The sequence below is a fragment of the Hermetia illucens genome, chromosome 1 (assembly GCF_905115235.1).
Source record: "Hermetia illucens chromosome 1, iHerIll2.2.curated.20191125, whole genome shotgun sequence".
NCBI classification, from domain to species: Eukaryota; Metazoa; Arthropoda; class Insecta; order Diptera; family Stratiomyidae; genus Hermetia; species Hermetia illucens.
Window position 1 is genome coordinate 1,835,056 of NC_051849.1, and position 24,998 is coordinate 1,860,053.

The following is a 24,998-nucleotide window of genomic DNA, read 5'->3' on the forward strand; positions in this document are numbered from 1 at the left end:
GGTACTTTATGAATTGCATATGTTCTCATGGAATAGTATGAGCTCTGTTTTCAGCTTCTTTTGGACTTCTCCTGTCGAACTTCTGGATCATCCAATTATACTCTCTGGATTCTCTCGATAAGTCTACTACGGCCTCCAGGATGAATAACACCTACATCTACGTTCACAAGTGACTCTTTGGCCAGCGCTCCACAATATGGAAGCACTCTTTTAACATGAAAGTCTAATAAGCAATTCCAAGGACACGGATGAACGATATAAACGTCACACTCATAGTAAATTTGCATCGCCAGTTTTCCTAGCACCTCATAACACAGCTTATCCTCAGCAATTTGTCTAAAAGCGGAATGACTGCCTTATACAGCACTGACCCTGACCCAATCTTAACTAAAGACATTTTTTGAAGACCGATTCCAATAAAACGAGCTCTATCACTGTCTAAAATTGGGCACTTTAAATATTTCAGATCAATACTATCAGGCAGGGGATGAATGGGTTCAAATACAGAAGGTAGAGTTTCTGATTGCCTTTAACTCGGCAAAGGCCAGTAACGATTCGTATCTACTCCTAAATCATGACGCCCACTGGTAGCCCTGTGTAACCAATAGACAACCGTCGTGTCGTGAACAAAAGCGAGTGATACCTCAATGCAAACTCTAATTCAGAAATCGCTGAACCTAACAAGAGATATAAATTCCACCCACCCATATCTAGTGGAACCACAACTATGAACTACATAGCCCAGGTGGCAGGCCGGTTGTATTGGAAAATCCACCTTCTCAGATTGTCAGCCCTACGGATTCTCTAGAGGAGCTTTCATGGCACAGAAACTTACATACCGACTAATATCAACGGAATCGATAAGAACCAAAGAGGTCAATTCTTGACTATCGGAAGCCATGTTAAAAGGGAACTCAATGATTACACTAAACAATAATATGTGGAAAATACGCCCTGAAAATGCAGACGGCTATATGACCTTTTCGAAAAGGCTGAACTTGGGAAAAATCCAAAAGTACACGTACGAACACAAAACCAATAGAGCTCTCAGGGTTATGGCTAGAGGATTGCACCTAACTAGTCACTGTAGAAGACCTAAAGAAGAAAAGGTTTGAAGCTCCCAGACACTCCGCGAGTGAAATACGGCTGGCTTGTTAGTTTGGATGGTTCAGGCGGCCATTGATCGATTAAAAAACGATTCAACCATCCAACCGGCCGGAAAAGAGATAAGGCAAACCGGTCCATTGAAGCACTCTATTTACAGTCGCTGCAAAAGCAGACAGGAAACGGGAACTTCATGTGCATCTTTATCGCTGGTAAACATTTTTTTATGAATGCTCAAGGTATTCTCACGGCCAGCGTTGAACTGATGTTGACGTTCGGCTTATCGGTCCATTGATGGTGTTTTCAACCCGGCAGGCAATTGAATGGACTGTGGACTAATAAGGCGTGACTAACAGGCCTGCCTGATTGTGGACGGCTAGCTTAAGCATCTAGAAAATACCTTTCACCCTCTAGGTACACAAGCCTCTACATAACCCCAGTCTGTAAAGCAGACCATTTCCCAATATGGCATATTAAACTAAATGAACAGAGGTGTGACTTACAATAAAGCTCATGTCTATGAAAGAATTGGCAGAAAAGGGCCTAATCAAGTTGTAACAAATAATCAATGCAGCGTTCAAATTAAAATACGTTTGTCGGCAATGGAAGGTGGCCGAAATCGTCTCGACCAATATCGATATGCCCTACTATCGTCAAGTTATTTGAAGAGCTTCTCCTTAAGAAGCTTAAACAAATCATTCTAGGTCGAAACCTTATATCAGTTCACCAATCCGATTCGCGCCATTAGAAAAACCTTTGCCTAAAACTTAGGCGGACACGAAGGACGGAGTAACAAAAGAAAAGGTGGGGAGACGAAGGAGGACTAGACCGATAGCTTTGCTTATTAAGCCGGCGGAAGGCAAGACTTTTGCGGAAGTCCTCAGCGAAATCCGTTACAAAATCAAACCCGAAGACAACGGAGCGGAAGTGTCTTCCATACGTAAAACGAAGGGTGGTGGAGTATTAGTCGAACTAGGCCCGAAGACTATAAATAAAGTCACGTTCTGTGAAGCAGTCAAGGGGCTTCTAGGAGAAAAAGCTTTGGTTTCTAGCCAGGAACCCTTGGTGTGCTTTGGAAATCCGAAACCTTGACTGTCTCACGGAAAAGAACGAGGTAGAAGAGGCCATCAAACGCGAATGCCCGGAGGTAACCAATGTCCGGATTGGTATCACCTCCGCGAACTCCCGAGGCCCAAAACTCGCTGTGATGGAAGTTGCCGAGCAATACACGAGGAAGCTTCTAAACAGCGGGAAAATAAGAATTGGTTGGATAGTGTGTAGGATACGAATTCGGGCCGCCCCAACCAAATGTTACAGATGTTTGGATTATGGGCACACATCTGCAAACTGTCGGGGACCTGACAGAAGGGCAACATGCCGGAAATGCGGTCAGGCAGGCCATAAAGCGAACACCTGCAATGAAAAGGAAAGCTGCGTCCTGTGCAGGGACCGTGGCGCGACTGATGTGAGCATTGCGCACACTGCGGAATCGGGGTGGTGCCCAGTTTTCAGAGCAGAACTGGAAACAGCTAGGATACGGTCAACATGATTCGCATCCTACAAATCAATATGCACCGGAGTGCAACCGCTCACGAGTTGCTAGCGCAGTTCGCTGCGGAGACCAAAGCTGATTTAGTACTCATCAGTGAGCAGTACCGAAACAAGGGCCCAGTTTCATGGCACCCAGACATATCAGGTACCGCTGGCATCTGGGTTCGAGACGGCACCCTCCTGGGGTTTCTTGCCCAAGGCCGAGGGAACGGCTTTGTCTGGATTCGGTGTTCAGGGATAACATTTTTTAGCGTCTATCTTACGCCGAATGAGACGATGCCGGACTTTCGTCGGATGCTTGATGTTTTGGAGGACGCTATCTTAGGCACGGATGGGCGGATCCTGGTCGGGGGTGACTTCAATGCTAGGGCACTTGAATGGGGCATGCCTCACACAGATTCCAGAGGGAAACGAATTCTGGAAATGGCGGCGAGAACAGGACTGGTAGTTCTAAACACCGGATCTACCCCAATGCTCGGGCGCCCGGACTGCTAAGGAAGCATTCCAGACGTAACCTTCGCGTCGGAATCACTGGTGTCGCTGGTGGACGGGTGGCGAGTTCTGGAAGACTTCTCGGCAAGTGACCACCAATACATTGCTTTCGAAGTGGTGGACACAAACTCTCGGTGTGCGCCACCCCAGCGATCTACATGTACATGGAACGTCGCGAAGGTGAACACCAGGAAGTTTGTCGAAACTCTGGGAACGGGTGGAGCCACGATGGAGGGTACTCCTGGGGGCGGTGGCGCCGCAGCTGACACTGTCGTAAATGCAGTTATGAACCTGATAACGATGGTCTGCGGAGCCTCCATGCCCAGGAAGACATCGGGGCGCGGCAAACCTTCCATGTATTGGTGGACAGTGGAAATCGGAGAGCGACGGAAGGAGTGTCACAGGCTCCGCCGCTTAACACAACGTCTAGGCGACCGGGAGGAGGCATGTACCATAATGATGGAGTATAAATCACCCAAAAGGAAACTCCGCAGCGCAATAAACAAGAGCAAAGCTCGCTGCTGGCAAGATCTGGTCGACGAGGTGAATGGGGATCCGTGGGGACTCGGTTACAAACTGGTAACCCAAAAAATCGGGGCTTTGCGGAAACCCTGTTCACTTAGGGCCGAGCAAATGAACCGCATTGTAAGGGCACTCTTCCCTGCCCACCCCGTATGGGATGGTGACGTCGGCGCGGAGAGCGCAGAGGACTATCTACTTTTCTCTATAAAAGAGTTGGAACATGCCAGAGGAGTCGCGCCTGGTCGGCTACGCAGATGATGTCGCAGCGCTTGTTGCTGCACGCACTGTCGAACAGGCGCAAGGCAGACTCGGCATATTGATGCGACGGGTAAGCGGATGGATGACTACTCAAGGTTTCAACCTTGCACTGGAAAAAACCGAAGTAGTCATCCTGACTAAAAAGAGAATTCCGACCCTGCGTCCCATATCGTTCGGCGAGTCGATAATCGAGTCAAAATCAGCGGTCAAGTACCTCGGGTTGACTCTTGACTCAAAGATGAGGTTTTCTGAACAAATCCAAGCGGCAACGAACAAGGCTGCGGCTGGAGTTTTGGCGTTAAGTAGGGTAATGGCAAACATTGGGGGTCCTACGTCTAGTAGGCGACGTCTCCTGATTAGCTCAACGCAGTCTGTCCTGCTTTACGACGCAGAGGTATGGGCTGGCGCTCTTAAAAAGGAGGTATATCGTAAACGCCTCGCGCAAGTACAGAGACGGGGAGCCTTACTGGTGGCGTCTGCGTACCGCACTGCCTCTGAAACGGCCGTGATGGTGATCGCGAGAGTTATCCCCGTTGCCCTTTTTGCTAGGGAGCGTCAGGCCATATACAAGCGCAAGGGAGATGAGCCAAGGGAGGTGGTTGCTCGCGAAGAACGGCAACACACTCTAGACGAGTGGCAGCTCTCGTGGCAAAATGAAACTAGAGGCAGATGGACTGCGCGGCTCATCGGCAACTTAGGTGCGTGGCTGAATCGGAAGCATGGTGAGACTGACTATTTCCTTACCCAATTTTCAAGTGGGCATGGAGGTTTTCAGTCTTACCTGCACAAGATTGGAAAGGCGCGTTCTCCGGATTGTGTGTTTTGCAATGGAGTTGTGGACGACGCCCACCACACTTTTTTTTCTTGTGGAAGGTGGGATGGGGTTCGTCAGCAGCTCTATTTAAACACAGGGGATCTTTCTCCAGACAACATTGTCGAAGAGATGCTCAGGACTGCTAACAGGTGGAACCGTGTTGCCCATTACGTTCGGGTCCTTTTCGTTGCTAAGAAGATAGAACTCGACCGGTGGAGGAGCCGGATGGCGGAGGGTCCTTGAACTGACAGTTCCCTTCCTCCTCTCCCCTCCCGTTGGTGAAAGGAATTCCCTGATTTGAAGGCTCCGCAAAGCGGGTGAGTTCGGGGACTAGCCCGAAGTAATGTGACAAACGGTTCCAGACTAGCTCTCTGACGATGGGGAGGTGTTTAGTTGGTAGTCCGACGACGTACCGAATCGGGAGTCCAACACTGTGTGCGTAAATGCATTCAGCTACCCTACCCCAAAAAAAAAAAAAAACCGATTTCCGTGAAAAGTATTCCGCAATTTCGACGGATGCCCATATTTCTCGATGTCGCCCAGGCGTTCGATTAGTTATTACATCAAGGTCATTTGTATATGGGAACCTCCGGGAAAAATTCTTTGAGGTCCTGAAATGTTATGCATCCGAGCGTCTAATGCAAAACTACTGTGGTGAAACCAAAATAGCAACATTTTCATTGACACTACCACCGTTCCAGGCTGTGCAGAATCCTAAATAAAGACGAGTCAACCAAGTTGGACTCTATTATAAAACCGGATGGTCCTTTCACGAATTGCAGAGTTGAGTCCATACATCTATCTGGAGGTGTCAAAAGTAGGAGAAAGAGAATTGACGATTTCTACAAACCTTTCAACACGAGGGTGTTGCAAGGAGAATTGCGACACTGCAAGAGCGGCTGCTACCAATGAAAAGACGAGAGCTGCTATACTATTCTTTGAACACTTCAAAGTACCTGACGTGGATGGCGTCTATCCAGCGATGCTAAAGAAGGGTATGGGGCACTTAGAGCGATTTCTAAGAAATCTTTGTTTGGGATATGTGCGTACCTCTAGGCTCAAGGTTAAGATAGTCTTCATACCGAAGCCTGGGAAAAATTACTATTCAAATCAAAAGAACTTCAGGCAAATCAGCTTAGCGTCATTTTCGCTGAAATGTCTGGACAGACTAGTTGAGCGTCACATTCCCGGGAAGGTGCTAAGGTCGCACCCACTAAATGAAAATCAATATGCCTTCCAACATGGAAATTCCTGTGAGCCTGCTCTTCACTCTTTGGTTTCAAAGACAGAGGACGCAACTCTGAATGGGGGTGTTCGTGGACATTGAAGGGGCGTTTGACTGTGCGTGCCATCAGAGAGCATAGTGGTGATGAAGCTTTAATTAAGTGGATTTACGCTATGCTATTCGGAGATTACTATGTGGTGAAGTAGGTGTTGATCAATACCTGACAATGAAAGCGACGAAGGGCTGTCCCCAAGGAGGTGTGCTATCGCCACTTCTGTGGGGTATATTGATCGACTCACTAATGTGCAACAATACACGCTCAAGCTTACTCGTATGTGACTATGCTATTCTAGTTGTTGGTCGGGATTTCAGAACAGTGTATAGAAATACACAATGTGCCGTTGATTTTTCAGGTATGAACTGTCAATAAATCCAAATAAAACCAAGAAGGTATTATTTACAAAAAGGAGGAAACTTATTGGTCGTTGTCTTCCAAAGACGCGCTGTACCTTTAACTCTCCGAAGAAGTGAAATATCTGGGAGTTATTCTAGACAAAAAGCTTCCTCGGAACAAACATGCTTTATTCTGCAATAAGAGCAGCTCATGTACTCATTCGATTAGATCAATGGGCGAACAATTGACGTGGGGGCACAGAGGATTGAAAGAGTTATTGGGAGAACTGCATCCAGTTTTCACAATGCCTTCTGATTCTCGAATCGCCATACATCTGTTTGGTAGAAGGTATGAAGTTATCTTGAAACCAAGAGAAAACTGGGACGAAACAAAAGAATGGGTGACAGGATTCACTGATGTCTTCTACACCGATGGCTCAAAAACAGAAAATGGTTCTGAAGCAAGAGTCTACCTCTCGAACAAAAACGAGAAGTGGGCTTTTTCCTTGGGACAATTCACAACCGTCTTTCAGGGTGAAGTGTATGCGATCATAAGCGTAACAACCTGGATAATTGACGAGCAGTTGAAGGGCAGGCGCATAGCAATCTGTAGCGATAGTCAAGCTACATTGAAAGCGTTGAGTAGCATTTTGATCACTTCAAAAATCATTCAGGAGTGTCAATAATTCACTAGCCGGGTATACATTCAGAAATGACACGTCTCCATACTGTAATGAGGGAACAGAATCCACGGAACTTTTTCCAGTGAGTGCCCCGCCTATCAGACATCAAGTTTTTGGTGGTGCTATTCTACCGCTGCAATGGATAGCACCACAGCAGCACAGAAAATAATCCAGCGAAAGTGATCCTCAATGGGCAAGTCGTTTCATAGACCAATGAGGATACATATTGAGGTATGACACTTGATGCTAAGCTCAGCTGGAAAAGAAACATCCTAAAAGAAGAAGGAATTAACAGACAAATACATATACTCTCTGCTGGCGAGGAATTCCCAGTTCACGGTCAGCAACAAGTCACTAATTCACAAGCAGATCCTAAAGACCATATACGCCTAGAACTGAGTGATTTAATTATTTTGAATCCTTAATGCCTAAAAGCAACTTAAATGGATGAAGTGGCATTTTCTTGAAATCGACTCATTACCGAATGTATTAGATCTAAAATGGTCCGTCCTCACTACCTCACAATAATAGGAATAAAGGTGTTGCGTTGGATCAGTTGTATGGTCACATCCGAAATGAGGACATCCGCAATGGATATAGGGTTGCCTATATTGTAGGAAAATTGCGGTAGAAATATTTTCGGTAATATGACTATGTAATTCGTGCTAATGAGGACTTGCTTACTGAAATTGGAAAGAACGTCGAAGTCGATGGGAACCGACCCAAAAGCCCACAGGAACAGCAATCGTTTAATACGCTAGGTGCTGAATTAAGACCCTCTCATGTATGCCAATGGAAGCGATCGACCCCGCACCTGCATGGTAGTCTCCAAAGACTTCCAAGCTAACCTGATTAACGACCTATGTGATGGCGACACCACATCGACTATGCTAACCATAAAAAGTCAACAGGGAGATAAAAAAATATATTATGGTGCTCTGCATATTTCCCCAACGCGCAGAAGACCTTCCCAGTGGAACATTTATCCGAGCTATCCAATATGCCAAAAGTAGAGGCATGGGGGTAATAGCAGGATGTGATGTCAACGCTCACCACATATGCTGGGGAAGTTCGAACATCAATGCAAGAGGATCGAGACTAATGGAGTATCTAGTAGGAACCGATTTGCAGATCCTAAATGTGGGTAATGAACCTACTTTCTTCAACGTGGTCAGGCGAGAGGTCATCGACATCACGGTGGCATCTCCTGACATCGCGGCTCTGATCGGGGAGTGGAGAGTATCAAACGATGTCACACTCTCGGAACACAGACGCATGGATCCACCTCCACCCACTCAATTTCGGAATCCGAGGTAGACAGATTGGGTGATGTATCAAATAGAATTGAGCGCCCGAGTCACGATCCCTGGGAAGCGCATCAAATCCATTGCTGCAATTGAGAAGACAACCCAGATGATCACAACTAGCATGAGAGAAGCTTTCGAAGAAAGCTGTCCACTCAAGATGCCAAAGAAGGGTAAAACACCATGGTGGAACTCGGATTTGACAAAACTGAGGAGAACGACAAGGATGCTTCTCAATCGTGCTCTGAAGGGTGAATCAAGCACTAGCTGGAATCGCTATAAAGAGGCACAGAAGGCTCTAAAGAAGAGCATAAGATCGGCTAAACGATCATCTTGGAGACGCTTTTGCGAAGAGACTAACTCTCTTGAGGCAACCTCAAAGCTGAAGCAGATTCTGGTCAAAGAACGTAGCCAGAAACTGGGTTATTTACGTTTACAGAATGGGAAGTACACAGAAAGCGATGAAGAAACGGCAAATCATTTCCTTGAAGTACACTTCCCAGGCAGCATCCAAAATCTAATCTCGGGGCCAACAGGTGCATACAGCCCTCAACCGAGAGACTAGAATCTGGCATGCAAAGTAGTATCACAGGAGCGAGTGAAATGGGCATTTAACTCGATCTATCCATTCCCAAACCAGCAAAACCCACCTACACAGGCGCAAAAAGCTTTCGACCGATCAGCCTAACGTCCTTTCTGCTAAAACGACTAGAAAGACTGGTAGATCGGTTCATAAGGGATACACACATTCCTAAATGGCCACTTCACCATAGACAACACGCCTACCAGAAAGGCAAATCCATGGAGACAGCACTCCATGAACTTACAGCAAAAATTGAAAAGGCGATGTCCGAAAAAGAATACGCCTTAGGCGCATTCATGGACATCGAAGGTGCCTTCAATTATGCCTCATTCGCGGCAATTTGTGATGCGGCAAAATAGCATGGAATCGAACCACTGCTAATCAGTTGGATCCTTCACATGCTAGAGTGGAGAAAAATCCACATATCGGTCAGCCAGAAGTCTATTGAAGCAGGATGTCTCAGGGGCTGTCCGCAGGGAGGGGTTCTCTCTCCACTGTTATGGCTCTTGGCAATGGATACCCTGCTGTGGCTCCTGGAGGACAAAAAAGTCTTCGCGCGAGCATTTGCGGACGACCTACCCGTAATAATTACCGGCAAGTTTGCGGATACAGTATGTGACCGCTTGAATGCAACTCTTCATGTAATACACAGCTGGTGCCTCCGCAATAGAAGACTGGACTAGTTATGTTCACTAGGAACGTCAGGTGGGGCAGCTATACGCTACCCACCTTAGCAGGGGCGGAAATCCAGGTGGCACAAACAGTCAAGTACTTAGGATTACATTTCGACTCCAAGTTAACGTGGAAGCATCATATCCAGGAATAATATCAGAAATCCTGCAGATTGCTCTGGTGCTGTAGGAATGCGATAGGTAAGACCTGGGGGCTTTCACCTAAACGGATACATTGGATGTATACATCCATAATAAAACCCGTTTTGATGTATGCATGTATCGTCTGGTGGCCAAGACTGAACTTTGCTAACAACAGGAAGCTGCTAACGCAGATTCAGAGACTTGGTTGCCTAAGTATTACTGGAGCAATGAGTAGCTATCCTAAATTTACCCCCATTTACTTGGAGGTGAAACGGAAAGCGGCCAACGACGCATATAGGCTCGATACCATTGGGGCGTGGAAAGGCGGCCAATCCAACGGACATGCGTCTATCTGGAAATTCCTTGGAAAACATCCGGTAGCCCTGATGCCGACCAATCATATGGTTTCCAGATTTGTCTTTGAAAAGACATACACTGTCGTAATCACCGAAAGAGATGAATGGCCATGAGTCTTTTCAGATTACAGACCTAATAATCTTTACCGACGGGTCAATCATGGAGGATGGATCGGGCGCAGGGGTGTTCTCAGAGAATCCGATCATAGAACTGGCCCGACCCGCACCATTCGAATCTGTTCCGACAGTCGGGCGGCATTATCAGCACTAAATGGCAACAACATATCAAGCCAGTTGGTATGGAGTTGTCACCAGGTGCTGCTAAAACTTGGGCCACTGAACGAAACATCCCTGATGTGGATGCCGGGGCACTCTAACATCGCCGGCAATGAGGAAGCTGACAGACTGACTCGCCGAGGGTCTGGATCCACAAGCTCTTGGAACCCGACCATCTACTGTCAAGTCTACTCTGAAGGGTGAAATTGCAAGGATTTACGCAACCGAGTGGAGAAATTTGGACTTTTGCCGGCAAGCGAAAATCCTTCTGAAAGAGCCTAGGGCCACTAGAGCGGCATTTTTGTTGTCCCTTAAGAAGTGGAACATGAAAACCCTAGTTGGGCTTTTGACAGGGCACTGCCCCTTAAACTGCCGTATGGAAAAGATTGGGGTAGTGGTTTCGGCTGTGTGCAGCCAATGTGAGGAGGAGGAGGAGACTGCCCTGCACTTTTTATGCAGCTGCCCGGCATCCTCAGATCTCAGACGAAGACACCTTGGCAAGGTTTTCTTCAATGAAGAATCTGCACACTCTCTGCCTCTGGAGAATGTTCTAAAATTCGCTAAAGCCTGCGAACACCGTAGGCGGGAAGCCATTGAATAGGCAACTTACGGGGATAGTACAATGGGCCTAACAATGAACCTGAGTGCTCGGAGCTGCGGCTCCCCCCAGTTAACTAAACTAACTAACTAAGACCCTCTCAACTCGACTTCGAATTGTTAATATACATATGTACGTTTACAAAAAAATCTATTGTATAAGAGGTGTACACAATAAACATTTTTTTATTATCATCTAAAGTAATAGATACACAGATGTATCTATTAAAGTACATATGATTAAAGATACATAATAATAACAAAGAAAAAAAAAATTAAGCTAATGTTATCAGTCAATCATGTGTTACCTTCACATCTAGCCGCTTCTATAGATCAGTTTCTCTTTAAAATTAGAATCACTAAGCATACCGACTTAAATATAAAAATATAATGACTAATGTGATAAGGTCAATTAAGCAATAAGTAATTTTATCTAAGATGTGAACCTAATCATAATTTACTTATTTATTGCTCACATCGAAATTTGCACTCGGTCTGCATGCTTAGCAATTTACTACGAACTATCTTTATTGCAGCATGGATCCCATTGACGGGGCGGGGACCATTTGCCAAAGCATCAGTACCCACTGAGACATAGCTTCCATTTTTAGGGTTTTGTGTAAACACAAAAACTTATTAAAATCGGTTTGCTGTCTGTCTGTCTGTCCGTCACACGCATTTTTCTCGGAGGCGGTTGTAGCGATTGGCACCAAATTTGGTAGAAAGATGGGAACTGTGAACGCTCACGCATGTAGTGAGTTACATCCTTTTACGTTGAATTTAAGGGGGGGGGATCCCCATACATGCAAAAGGGGAGTGTAAATTTTTTTTTCATCAAATATAGTCATGTGGGATATCAAATTAAAGGTCTCGGTTAATCTGCAAAAATATGCATGAAACCACTGAGGGTTCAAACCATTTAACAAAGAAACCGCTTGTAAAAATCAAAAGGAAACAGGAATTATTATAAAGTATAAAGAATTTCAAAAATGAACCTAAAAATGCGTATTCCCAGAAACTTAATATGTATACCAGAAGCCAGTATGTGATCTGCATTGCAATGAGCTACAGGTCTACAGGTAAATACTCGATGAGTACCAGTCTCTCAAGCCAATAAAAAAAACAACTCGTTACTAGGCAGAGAGTATGACCAAAGGTATGACCAAATATACTAGCGAAAACACAATGATTGTATGTGTAAGCAAAACAGTCCCCACTTTGAATGAAGAACCAATTCCTTAAAATTTGGGTCCTGATTAAAATAAAGAGGGAAACTTGACTAACTCTTGTTACCATATGATTCGCCGGTTGATACTATTTGAGATTAGCCAGACGTACCCAGACGTACTAATACTGTACCATTGCTTAGATTTATATTTTCCGATAAGAATTTATCTTTCTTTTTTTCTGAATCTATAAACAGACTCTCAAATTAAAAATATACCTGATAAGGGAGCTATTATTGGATTCTTTCTAGGAGCAAACGTCTTCCAACACTTTAACCAACACGCAAGCCCGACAAAAGGATGATTCCTTCCACGACGGGACCTTTCTCTAGAGTTTGGAATGAGGATAATATTTTCACCCCAAGTTCCAATTTTTCCCAAAAGCTCCACTCGGTCCCGATTTTCTATCTATAGCCCTGACAACACCGAATAACCTTACAACTTATACAATAGGGAAGAGCATAGATGAATTTTTTACCAATAAAACGTTTCCGGGTTTCACTCGGTTCTTTTATGTCCGGAGCTGATTTACTCTCGATAACGAAAACATTCTTCGTATAAACCATTTTGGTATTCACCGAAATCAGGGACCTCGACTTGGAATTTTACACTTCCTATTGAATGACACTGTTACTAGGTGGAAATTTCTCCCACTTTCATTACTGGTGCTTTGATGCCACTCGCGAAACTAGACCCACCTCCTCCAGCGGACAAACTCCTAGAAAAACTGAACCACGTTCTGCAGAATTCAGCCTCGTCTTTGTAGTATAAATTCCTTAATCTATTGATGCCAATACCTTGAAAAAAGATTTTTAATACATTACCAATTTACTGATCCAGCCAAAGCCAGTCTAAAATATTTCATAGACGGCCTTCTACTTGAAATCTCCTTTAAGACTAGTAGAGTATATGTACACGGAGTAACAAAAGTATTCGGACACGGGAGAATTTGTGAATAGTTGGAGATATCAGAGACTTTCTAAAGAAATCTACATTGAGATTGGAGTAAGTGATTGCTACAATAAAAATGAACAATGAAAAATATTCGATAATTTTGCTCCACCTTTATACATAGATTGCGGATGATCGTCTGACCATCCACAATCCATATAAGGCATCACAAATGGCGCCCAACGTGGGACCCAACATTTCTTAGGTTTCGAATACTTGAACCAGTGGAAGATAGCCTATTCCGGCCAGAACTTCGCTTTGGTGAGCATTATCTTCGGCTAGGGTCCACGTCCATTTGACTTCATCTTTTAAGCACTGGGATTTACGCATTCTGACCCAGGAGCAAGAATTCCTAAGCCTCATTTTCTCATCCCACCTTGTAGAATAGAGTTTTCCTATCCTTTCCCTATAGTATACCACGAAAGTTGAGACATTTTGGTGAGTGTGTTGAGTTTTGTTTCAAAGGGTAAGGTGGAAACCTCACTAGGGAAGCCTCTCAAGTGTCGGTGGAGATGCGTCCAGGCCCTGTAGAGTGGTTAGGGCAGGGCAAGACCTTTGCTTTGTATGGTATTTTCAGGCTCTGAAAGACCTCTCTTTTTCTCAGAAGGAATACGGACCTTTTCGGCAGAAGGCTGAAAGGCTGTTACATCCGAACTTTTGGAAACTGCCTCTTCTTGCTTTTGTCTCTTGTGACGAAGAGGAAGCTGATGGTTTCCGGGTATTTGGTTGGAAACGGGGGACTATAGCGTGGAGCTGAATTCGAGGGATGGAAGCTCCTTAAATTCTTCTTTTGGAACCTTGAGTTCCACTTAGTAAGCCTTTCTTTCGCTTTTATCATATTTCTTTTTTTTTCTGAAAACGGATTCTTTCCTTTTTCTTTTATCTTTTAAATCACTCCTCGAATTCGAATTAACTAGGAATTCATTGATTGTATTAATCACTCATAACCTCCATCGTTCGTCCACAACGCCTTAACGGCTTAGCGATGGTATTTCATTTAAACTAATTAAATTTTCTTGCTTCTTTTAAACAATCCAACAACTGGTCCCTTTCCCTTAAATGTCATAGTTCAATTCAAATGAAACAATTGCAAATTCTATGTTTTCATAATTTTCCAATGGTGCAAGCCAAAATTGACCGGACCAACCGTTCGTTGACCCTCACAAATTACCCATATTCCACATTATTGGATGTAGGCCAGCGATTGATCATGTTTGAGGATAATGACCTTTGAAATAATAAAAACTTGTTTTTTCTATTCACTAGCCTCAATTTATTGTATTTATTTAGATCAGTGCAGCACTGATGAAAGAAACAAATGGTTCCCGAAATATCATTATTTGCATGACCAATAAATTAACACCAGCGAATAGAAAAAGCAAGTTTTTATTATTTCAAATAATTCAATGGCTAGAAATCCCGCCTAATTACACTCAGATAATGATCTGCTATACACTTCGACACAACAATGTACGTTGCTGTTGACGCTGAACCGAAATGGACTTTGAAGTTGAAGACCATGGACCTTGATCGAAAATTAGCGGAACCGAGACCGGCTGATCGATTGACAGCGAAACATCTGAACTGGGGAGATAAGGTTGTCTGGTGCAGGAGACTAGAAAGAAAAAAGTGAAGTGGTCCAAGGAGTCCTGTTTGTGTTTTTTTCCTAGAACAATGTCGTAAAATTGATAGAATTTAGGTTGAGAGGAAAATGGCGTGCTGATGGATGCAGAATTCAGTGGAAGCTTTCTAAATTGCTGAGGGAGGACTAGCAAAAGAGGATAATATTCAGACGGATAATACTGGTAGGACAACGATTTGTGGAGTTAGATTTGAAAAAGGTAATGACAGTGTTTTATACGTTGGTTTAACTGAAGGGAAGTATCGGTGTATCAATTAAGGAATGGACACACTCCTTTCTTGCGAGAAAAATCAAATTTGTCTTAAATTAGTCAGCATTGGAGTTCCGGGCAGCTGAAGTGCACACGAATAAGTGTAAAAAATGGTCAATAACAGAAATGTTAACAGGTGACCTCAATTTGACGTTTGGCTCTGAAACTTTCTTATTGTTGTTACTGCTGCGGCCTCAACCGACCGATGGACAAGACCACGTGTAACGCGCGTGTGGTTTATTTCGTTACGCTCGCTTGAATACTCGTGTTTTGTTTATTTTTCAGAATCCAGTACGTACCCACGTATCGGAAAAGACACCTGAATTTTTGTAAAATGACACGTGAGGAATCGAAATGTTCGAAGGACTCCCCTCCCCACACCTAGCTAGCACGGAGGCGTAAACGCACGTGTCGACGGAACACTTCAATGGAGCTTCAACATTTCCGGGCGGACCTACATCCCCATATAGCAACACAGAAGGAACAGTCTCAACTTGATCTTAGTGTTGAGATAACTGTATTTCCAGATTGTAGGCAAAGAAGCAAAAGCGGATCTAGCCCTGTTAATGCGTAACATCCAGTTCGGTGCCACCGACGACAGATACCAGACTTTCAAGATATACAAATTGATTGACGCCTTCGATGATCTGCCCATTAATACAGATAGGTAGAATACGATGCACAACCCTATTGAACTCACCTTTAAACCTCAAATTCCATAGAGATTTTACCTCGGTGCAGAATCCTCATCATATGCTATTCTAATAAAAGCTATTGGCTTCGCCAGAATGCCCTTCCTGCACAGAGAACGTTAGATACTCCATATTGACGGTATCGAAATCAATGAGGAGCAGGTGAAGCAAGGATTTATCTGATGCAGTTGGATCCGGAGCAGAAAACAACTTTGTCTCTTTCGATGAAGATGTTCTTGGATGCGTTCCAGGATTATTTTAGCTATATCTTTGCCACCACAAGGAGCACGCAGATACTCCTTCAATTGTCATACTCAGAACGGGTACTCTTCTTTTGAAGCGATCATCCTCTTCTTCAAATCTCTGGGAAAGGTCTCAGTTTCCCAACTTCCGAGCTACCAATTACGTACGAATTCGAGACTTTTATAATGAAAATTATGACATGTGTACTTTCGCAAACACCATCCTATTGAAATCTTTACCCAAACGTCGTTCACGTTTGTGGGTCGAATACACATCCACTTTGTTAATAATAGTTTGATTTCCATCAAATTTTCAAAAATTGTGCATTACGTTTTTGCTTCTAATTATGCTGAATTGGGTAAATTTAAAAGCGAGAACGAAACTTGTTACATCTAGCAGAGTCAACATGTTGAGCCCTTACTCCGCTATGTTTCACCCAGTGTCAGAAATAAAATCAGTTTCTAAAAGTATTATTCCAACCCTTTCATTTGATACCCCACATTGTCTATGGAAAAAAGTTACACCTTCCCCTCCTTTGGATATGTGGGCAGCCTCCATAAAATCCAGTGCGAAATGATGCCACTCGTTGGATGTAAAAGGACTCAAGGGCACATGTTCTTATCAAATTTCGTGACAATAGCTTCAGCTGTTTTCAAGGAGATCGGGTGTGATAGACGGACAGACAATTAGGCAGGCATAGGCATAGGAGAGTGCATCCTCCAGAGTGGAAGAAATAAGTTTGCCTAGAAATGCAACTAGACTAGCTAGCGCACAGGGAGAGAACTCATCCTTGAGAAACTTACAGGTTAATCCGAACCTTCGATTCCAATGGATGGACAACCCCGGAACGGAAACAACGTCAAAACCACGGTCTTACCTGCCAGCCGACTTCAGAAGAAGCATCTTCGACAGCCTTCATGGGCTCAGCTACCCCGGCATCTGAGCCAATCGAAAGCTTGTTTCTCAACGCTACTTCTGGCCAAATATTGTATGAATCACTACATGGGAAAATGGTCACCACCTTGCACAGTTTGCCAACGATCGAAGATCCACAAGCACATCTTCGCACCCAGAGGGGCTTTTCCACCAGCAGACCATTTCGAGCACTTCCACTTCGACACCATATGGAAAGGGACTTTACCGCGGGAAAAAGGTTTTGCCTGACGATAATCGACAGATGCACACCTTCGGTGTCGTCAATTTCAAGGAACACGCAGATACTTCTCCAATTACCACATTCAGAACGGATACTCTCCTTTGAAAGCTGCCCTGGAACAAAACCCTAGCCGTCTTCGCCCCTCTTTTCATTTTTTAACTTTGGAGGTTAAGCCAAAAAGAGCAGGTCGTGGATCATAAAGAGAGAGAGCAAGTCCATTTGGTTCGGTCAAACATCAAGTGGATGCGGACTTAGAACTCCTCAACCCCTAAAAATATTGTTCAGCTCCGGCCAAGCTGTAATCCGAACTATAGGCGGATTTACGTTGAATATAACTCGTTCATCATTTTACATCGCCAGTAGATAGGGATGGAAGAGAAAGCGAGGAGCTCCCTTCTTCATCCAACCACAATAAATCGCGACCAGAATTGCATAACAAATAAACTTGTTAACAATATGAAACAATATTTATAACAATATGAAACAATATTTATATGATAATGACTTTATACGCGTCTTGTAGTGCGATAAATTCTCGTCGAATACAAAATTTTGATCTGCATAATTTCGCTAATTATAGTTCGATTTCCATCAAACTTTCCAAAATTGTGCATTACGTTTTTGCTTCTAATGATGCTGAATTGGGTAAATTTCAAAAATAATAATAAATAACAAAAAAAAAAATCAATCGATCAAATATCAAAATCACGTAAATGGATCATTATGATTTTTTGCAGATTTTTCGGTTGGTTAGGTTCTGAGAGCAAGACTTGTTACAGTTAGCAGAGTCAACATGTTGAGCCCTTACTCCCCATGTTTCACCCAGTGTCAGAAATAAAATCAGTTTCTAAAAGTATTATTCCAACCCTTTCATTTGATGCGCCACATAGTCTATGGAAAAGAGTTACACCTCCCCCTCCTTCGGGTATCTGGACAGCCTCCATCAAAATGACGCCACTCGTTGGATGTCGTATGTCGTCGTATAGGCCAATATGCCTCTTAAATACCAGATTACTTCCAGTCGCGAAAAGGGAAGGCTGTCTATTATGGAGGCAATTTGGATTTCGAAAAGCAAAATTAGTGATTTTTCGGTCGATTTGATGAGGCATCTGGCTAAATCCCACCCATGTTGTGCATAGTAACCCTCGACATAAAAAAGGCCTGTAACTCGAATTGAAAAGAAATCATTGAGGCGCTTTTCATGCTGGTTACCGCGTTGTATCTTATTCGTGTTGTTCTCGAGTTTTTGATAGAAAGGTGGCTTTGTTGCGAATCAGGAAGAATATATATATGCTCTCGGAAATCTCGGGGTGATTTTCAGTTAAAGGTTTAAGGAACATCTGCAGCTACAAAGGTGTTTAACATCAGCTCGTTGATCGCTAGAATGTTACCGAATATAGGGCTCCCTAAACAAAACCGCCACTCATTTCCAAGGTAGTTACTTCCGTGTTATTTTATGCAACACCTGTATGGGCAACCATAGTAGAATTAGTGTCCTTCAGATATGCTGCGCTTGCCGAACGACATCCGGCGACGTAACAGGTTTAATAGATGGGATGATACCTATCGATATCTTGGCTCTGTCGCCAATACGCCATACGCATTCAGGAACCACGTTATGAAACTGGTATACCTAACGCGGTTTGACGACAGTCGACAAGGGATCTATCACTGGTAGAATGACAGAAACTGACAGAGCTGGTATAAACAATGGGATGAGACCATAGGATATAATCCAATGATCCTCAAAATTATACTCTATCGAATAAGCAAGCAGAAAAGGTACAAAAAAAATCTGACGGTGAAACGCGTTCGAAAAATCTTTCAGAACTCAAACTGCCTGTCCTATACAGAGCAATGTTCAGATATTTCTTTGACAAACTGTATCCGAAGCCACAAAGACTTCAAGATTAATGGTTATAGGTTATAATTTGGATACGATAGTCAAAATGTTCAACGTGTTTACAAACACACAAAGTGCACACAGATCAACCACAAGCATGCAGTAATTGGACGTCAAATGTTAGATTAAGACATCACGAAAAGCTTAACTTATATCTATGTATCAGTAAAATATAAGTTAGATACGGGTAGATACATCGAAAACCCCGAACAAAACCCGGTCATAAATAGATCCACTTGAAATCATATGCCATGGCATCGTGGTCAAATGGGTATCTCTCGGGAAACTATGAGGGATTCGAACTCTAGCGTGGACCACAATAGCTGATGAATTATTCATGACGAGAAAAGATAGTTAATAGGTTAAAATCAAACCATTGTATGCTAAGGTGGTATGAAGCTTTTTCGAATTCCTTGCGTCAGATTAGTTGGATTATTTACAGGAAACAATGTTAAGGTGGTCCAATAAAATCAATTTGGAGATCGCAATGTTTACCTCTTTCATTAGAAACTCAGTGTGTATACCAAATTAGACCAGTTATTTTTGGATATTCAAGAGTATGTGACGCGTACCTTACACAATTTGGTTATTGATTTACTTGATTTCGCTTCCACTAATCACATCCACTTCACACGCTCGTAGTAGTTTACTACTACACTAAGAGTGTCCAAAAACACATGAAGATGGGAACAAAGGATTGTAACTCTCCAAGTGGTAAGAAGTCACAGACTTCGAATCCACTCACGACTCTGAGTCATGGCCGAGGCACGGATTTTGGAGGCCTCATCTAATTCATGTTCCCCCCATGGAGAAATCTGTGGGAGGCAGGCTCTCCACTTCAGTGGAAAACCTACACCCGGTGTCTACGACGCGGTCAGCCAGAAAGGATAGACAGCAACTCCATTAATGAGAGCAACTGGAAATCTAACTACGGCCGGTCGATCGGTGACACTGTTACCTCTTCCAAAATACAAGGGAAGAAGGCTCGGCAGAAGGAAACTTCAGCCGCAAAGGAGAAGGGACTACAGGCTTACTTGTCAGAACATTCTCCTCCGCTTGTACCCGGAAAAACGGAAGAAAGGAAAGCTGGTAATGTGAACGCAACTGGTCTAACGTCAGTATGTGAAAATAGATCCATGCAGCCCGGACTCCGTGAACCTGGGAGAGCTTCTAGCCAACGACAACGGAAGGCACTGCTAAAGAAGGCGAAGTTTCTTGCGAATGAGGACATGGACTACCAACTCTGGCGATATCCAGAGAAATCGGATGCCAGAAATCGGAACTTTCGGTGGAAGATTAGGAAAATCTGGTAGCCCCGGTGAGATCCCCATTGAACGCAGCAGACTTTTCAGTTAGCGGCGGTTTTCATATTAGACTGCACTTATGACTACAAACATAAAAGTTAGTCAAATCAACCTACAGCATGCCAAAGCTTCTTCATATCTACTGACGGCAAAGCAAAGTTCCAGGACTGTCCTTATATATTTTTGGTTCAAGAGCCATGTGTTCGATTTAACAGAATCTGTGGCATTGGATCAATCAAGGGGAAGACTTGCAGAAATATTGTGGGCATTCTGACTGGTCATAATTCACTAGCTGAGCATATGTTCAGAATAGGAATTATCCAAGATGATACGTGTCCATCCTGTAATGAGGAAGCGGACTCCACAGAACATTTTCTATGTGAATGCCCCGCTTACGGATGCATCAGACATCAGATTTTTGGTGCTGATGTGCTCCAACTGCAACGGATCACATCCACTAACGGAAATCCTGTGATACATAAACGAATCCGGGATATTCCGTTAGACGGGGGAATCAAGTACAATGGACCACTAAGGTCTGAGTGCTCAGAGGCTTTGCCTCTCCATCATTTCAAACACACACACACACATCCTGAAACCGGAAGCTGGAAACTCCATTACATGATCGTAGCCCCAAATTGAAGGAACTAGCTTTTCTTAGAAAGTCAAATGGATTCATGAAAACGCCCAGAATAACTCTCATTATGACAAGAAGGAGCTAAAAAAAGATGGGGTTGTTAAATTTAATAAACTTCAAACCGAGATCCTTGAGAAAAGTGTATAATCTTGCACTTCCTAACAGCCTATCTGCTAAAAGTGGCCTTAGCCTTCATGACATGTGACATAATTTTACTCGTGATTCCTAATGTTTTGACAAGGGTTCCTTGGCTTCCCAGAACAAGGGACCTCCCAGAATAATCCAGAAAATGGATAACATAGCGAATATTATCTAGTTTCCAGTTCTAAGAAAATATTGGTCTGTCTGGTCATCTGAGCTTTTAACTTCCATCGCAAGCCGCAAAAGGATTCCCATACTCACCACGTTTTATTCCTTTGCCATAGAAATATAAAAAGATCACCCGCTTACCTCCGCCTACTTTCCCTCCGTTTTTTAACTACCAGCAAGACTTTTTTTAAGGTTTTGTGTGAAACAAAACCTTATTAGAATGGTGACGGTGTCTGTCTGTCCGTCTGTCCGTCTGTCTGTCTGTCTGTCTGTCTGTCTGTCTGTCTGTCTGTCTGTCTGTCACACCCGATTTATTCGGAAACGGCTAAACCGATTGTCACGAAAATTGGTGAGAGTATGTAATCTGGTGATCCCTTTACATGCAGTAAGTGGCGCCATCTTACGTTAAGTTTAAGGGGGGCTCTCCGTACATGTGAATGGAGGGTGCAAATTTTTTTTTCACAGAATGTAGCCAAGTAGGGTATCAAATGAAAGGTCTCAACTAGTACTTTTCGAATCTGGTTCAATATTTGATATTAGATGAAACATAGGGGAGTAAGGGTTGAAAATATGACCCACAAAAAGTGTAACAGGTCTCGTTCTCAGAACCTATCCAACCGAAAAATCTGGAAAAAATCACAGTGGTGCATCTCTACGAAATCTAGGCCTCAAAATATATCCGGTTCCGATATCTGCACAAATAAAGTTAATAATAGTATATTTCCACATTTTAGAAATTTACCCGGCACCCCCCCTTATGTTCATCCCAGAAATACAAAATTTGGCATGAGTGTAACGAAGAATATAATGCACAGTTTGGTCAAGTTTGAAGAAAATCCTACTATTATTAACAAAGTTATTGGGGGTGAAACTTTACAATTTTTTGTGAATTTCGTGCACTCTACAACCCGCATGACGTCATCATCACATATCAATTCGTCAATTCCACAACGAAATGAAGTCTTATGAATTGGGTCGCAGACAATTATTTTGTTTTAGTTTTTTAGTTATTTGTCAACCAGACATGTGTATATGTAGGTATATAATATATGCGTGCTAATGAACTTTGCGGCTAGTGCCTAATTCAGATAGATATAAGACGTAAATCGGAAATATGGGTACGATAAATTTAGATACGTGCATATATGTGTACAGCAGGTAATAGGCAGTTTGTTTGTTTAGGGTGAGCGTGATATCTATGGCTCTAATATGTACGTATGTCTCGTAGTTTGGAAAAATATGAAGGATTCTGTTGGATTTGCAGCTATATACGGACAGAGAAATGTGCGTCTCTTACATAAGATGAACACAAAACCTTTATACCCGAAGCGCGAGCTTCCGGTATTCCGACTTGTTTAATAAGGAGCGTCGTCAAGTTGATGAGTTCCCTATTGGCTATTGGGCCGCATTATCAAAAGTTAAGGACATAAACGACACACCCCATTACATCTGATACTAGGAATGGGATACTTCAACTTTGGCAATAGTTCTACTCTTCGCCTGCGGATCACGACGAAGTTTCCAGTAATTTTGAAATATAAGGCTCACCCCGCTGCGAAACTCAGAGAAAATAAGTTCTGGCAAATGGCAAAATTATATAAAGGAGCAGAAGTACCAAGAATACAACCGACAAGCTCATATGGATAAACACATCCTATCATTAATTGCCACTTTCATGTACATTTTAGCAATAGCTCCGCCTTCGAAGTTAATAAAAATCGGGTCTAAACAGGCGTTTCTTTTTTGGACAGCGTTCCGTCGGGACGGCGGTCAAGAGCAGAGCTGAAATTTCAGAACCAACCAATGAGAAGAAGGACCTTCAGTTTTTGGAGCCATTAGAACCGACTTCGGTCGGGAGTCTGCCGCGACGGATAAGAAAATCAAAAAAAATTTTCAAGATTAATTTTACCAACCGACGTTAGTCGGACGGATAACATATATTTTTATATTTTCTTTATTCTCCACAGGTGGAAATCACATCCCCAGGACAACAAAATTTCAGGAAGCAACAGCAGAAGAAAACCAAGGAGATGTCTGCCAAGAGGAGAAGACCGGGGCCTCCTCTGACGAAGAGGGGTCCCGAGCCCCGGAGACGAGACTCGAACAGACTTGGTTGAAATTATTACCATCTTGAGGGAGGAGATTGCTGAACCCCGAGCAGAACTTAGAGCGAAAAGGAAAAGCAGCATAAAAGGGAAAACCAGCAGCAGCTACAACAGCAAACGGGGCAAATGGGACAACCGATCGAAATAAACGACATCGTGGAATATGGAACTGCTTTCGCTGAGCAGAAACAACGAAGCGACAACATCGGAAGACGAGGATTAGTTTAATTTCGTGACAAGGCGAAAGCCGAAAAAAATTAAGGTTAGTGCCAAAAATGTGAAGATTCCTATAAGCACTCCGCAGACTACTGTGAACTCAACCCCCGCCCAGAAGCCCAAAAAACCAAAATACTGGTATTTACCGGATGCTTCCTAAACGTCTGCCAATTCTTAAGTCCTTTAAGTCAAAAGGGATAAAATCAACCTTAAAAAATATGAAGGCGGATAAGTCCCTCATTTTCGCTGAATTCATCGAAGTTCACGGTAAAATCTTCGCTTTTATCAAAGAGCAAGACTTCAGCGCCACAACCAGCACCCCTCAATCCCTGAGAGCGCAATCCCTCATCATTCGAGGACCTCATCGAGAAGCCGATGCTGCGGAAATCCTTGCGGAGCTCAAAGCAGAGCATCCAGAATTAAAGATTAGATCAGTGGCCAACTTCCTGACCAAACAGGATAAAGTTCTCGAGAAGGAGAATCCTACGCGCCCATTTAAGTTACAACCGGGACTATTCATAGCGACCTTCGAGCCCTTTCAAGTACTCAAAGATGCTTTCAAGGTGAAGTACATACTGCACCAGAAGGTTACACTAGAAAATATCAGGCCGTTGGAACAAATACAGGGTTTTAACTGTCAGAATTTTGAGGAGGTAGCTCCATATTGTACAATTATACACCGGTTCGTCAGATGCACGAAAAAACACCCGCGTGGCGACTGCCCACGTCCCACAAAAGAGGTGCCGCAATGCCACAACAGCGGCAAAATCGGTTGCACGCATACAAAAATATGTTGACCCAGAAAGAGTCTGCCAAAGCCCGCAAAACTAACGAGACACAACCGACTAAACAGGCAGTAGCACAACTGTCTCAAAGTTTGGCCGAACCAGGCGTCTCTTACGCCCAAGCCATGAAAAACTCGCTACCGTGAGTGGCTCCTGCACTTTTACTTCCAACAATACCGTCTCTCCCAAACCAACCAGCTGTGTTCCGTGAATTGGTTGGAGTTCTTGCTTCAGCCACCACAAACGAGCAACAGCAATTCACCGCCATCAAACTCATCCTTACTCAATGGAGTTAAACATCGTTACTTTCCGCGTCCCTTGTATCGCACGCCCAACGTGTCACTGCCCTGGTGTTGGTTGACTCGCTGAAAGCAGACATTTACTGCGTTTCGGAGACTCATCTTAAAAGCAGGCATAACGTGAACTTCATCGGATATAGTATCATCCAGGACGACAACAACACCGGCGCCGCCCTTATAATCAAAGAAGTCGGGAAACCGGAAGCTTGACGCTTCAGGTATAAAAGGTTTTGTGTTTCCCCATTTGAGGAGCATAACACAGTTCTACATTGGCTGATTGCATTGACCGGAGATATTTAAATCGTTC

General features: G+C 43.6%; 1 protein-coding gene across 1 annotated transcript in view; it reads right to left on the minus strand.

Annotated features, from left to right (window-relative positions):
* LOC119646876 (putative inorganic phosphate cotransporter) overlaps nucleotides 1–12,943 on the minus strand; it is a 31,403-nt gene extending 18,460 nt beyond the window's left edge. Inside the window, exon 1 of the mRNA XM_038047502.1 lies at nucleotides 12,678–12,943. Within this exon, the coding sequence (XP_037903430.1) occupies nucleotides 12,678–12,765 (88 nt within the window). The 5' untranslated portion in view covers nucleotides 12,766–12,943. The remainder of the gene's footprint in view (nucleotides 1–12,677) is intronic.
* Between the last annotated feature and the right edge of the window lie 12,055 nt (nucleotides 12,944–24,998).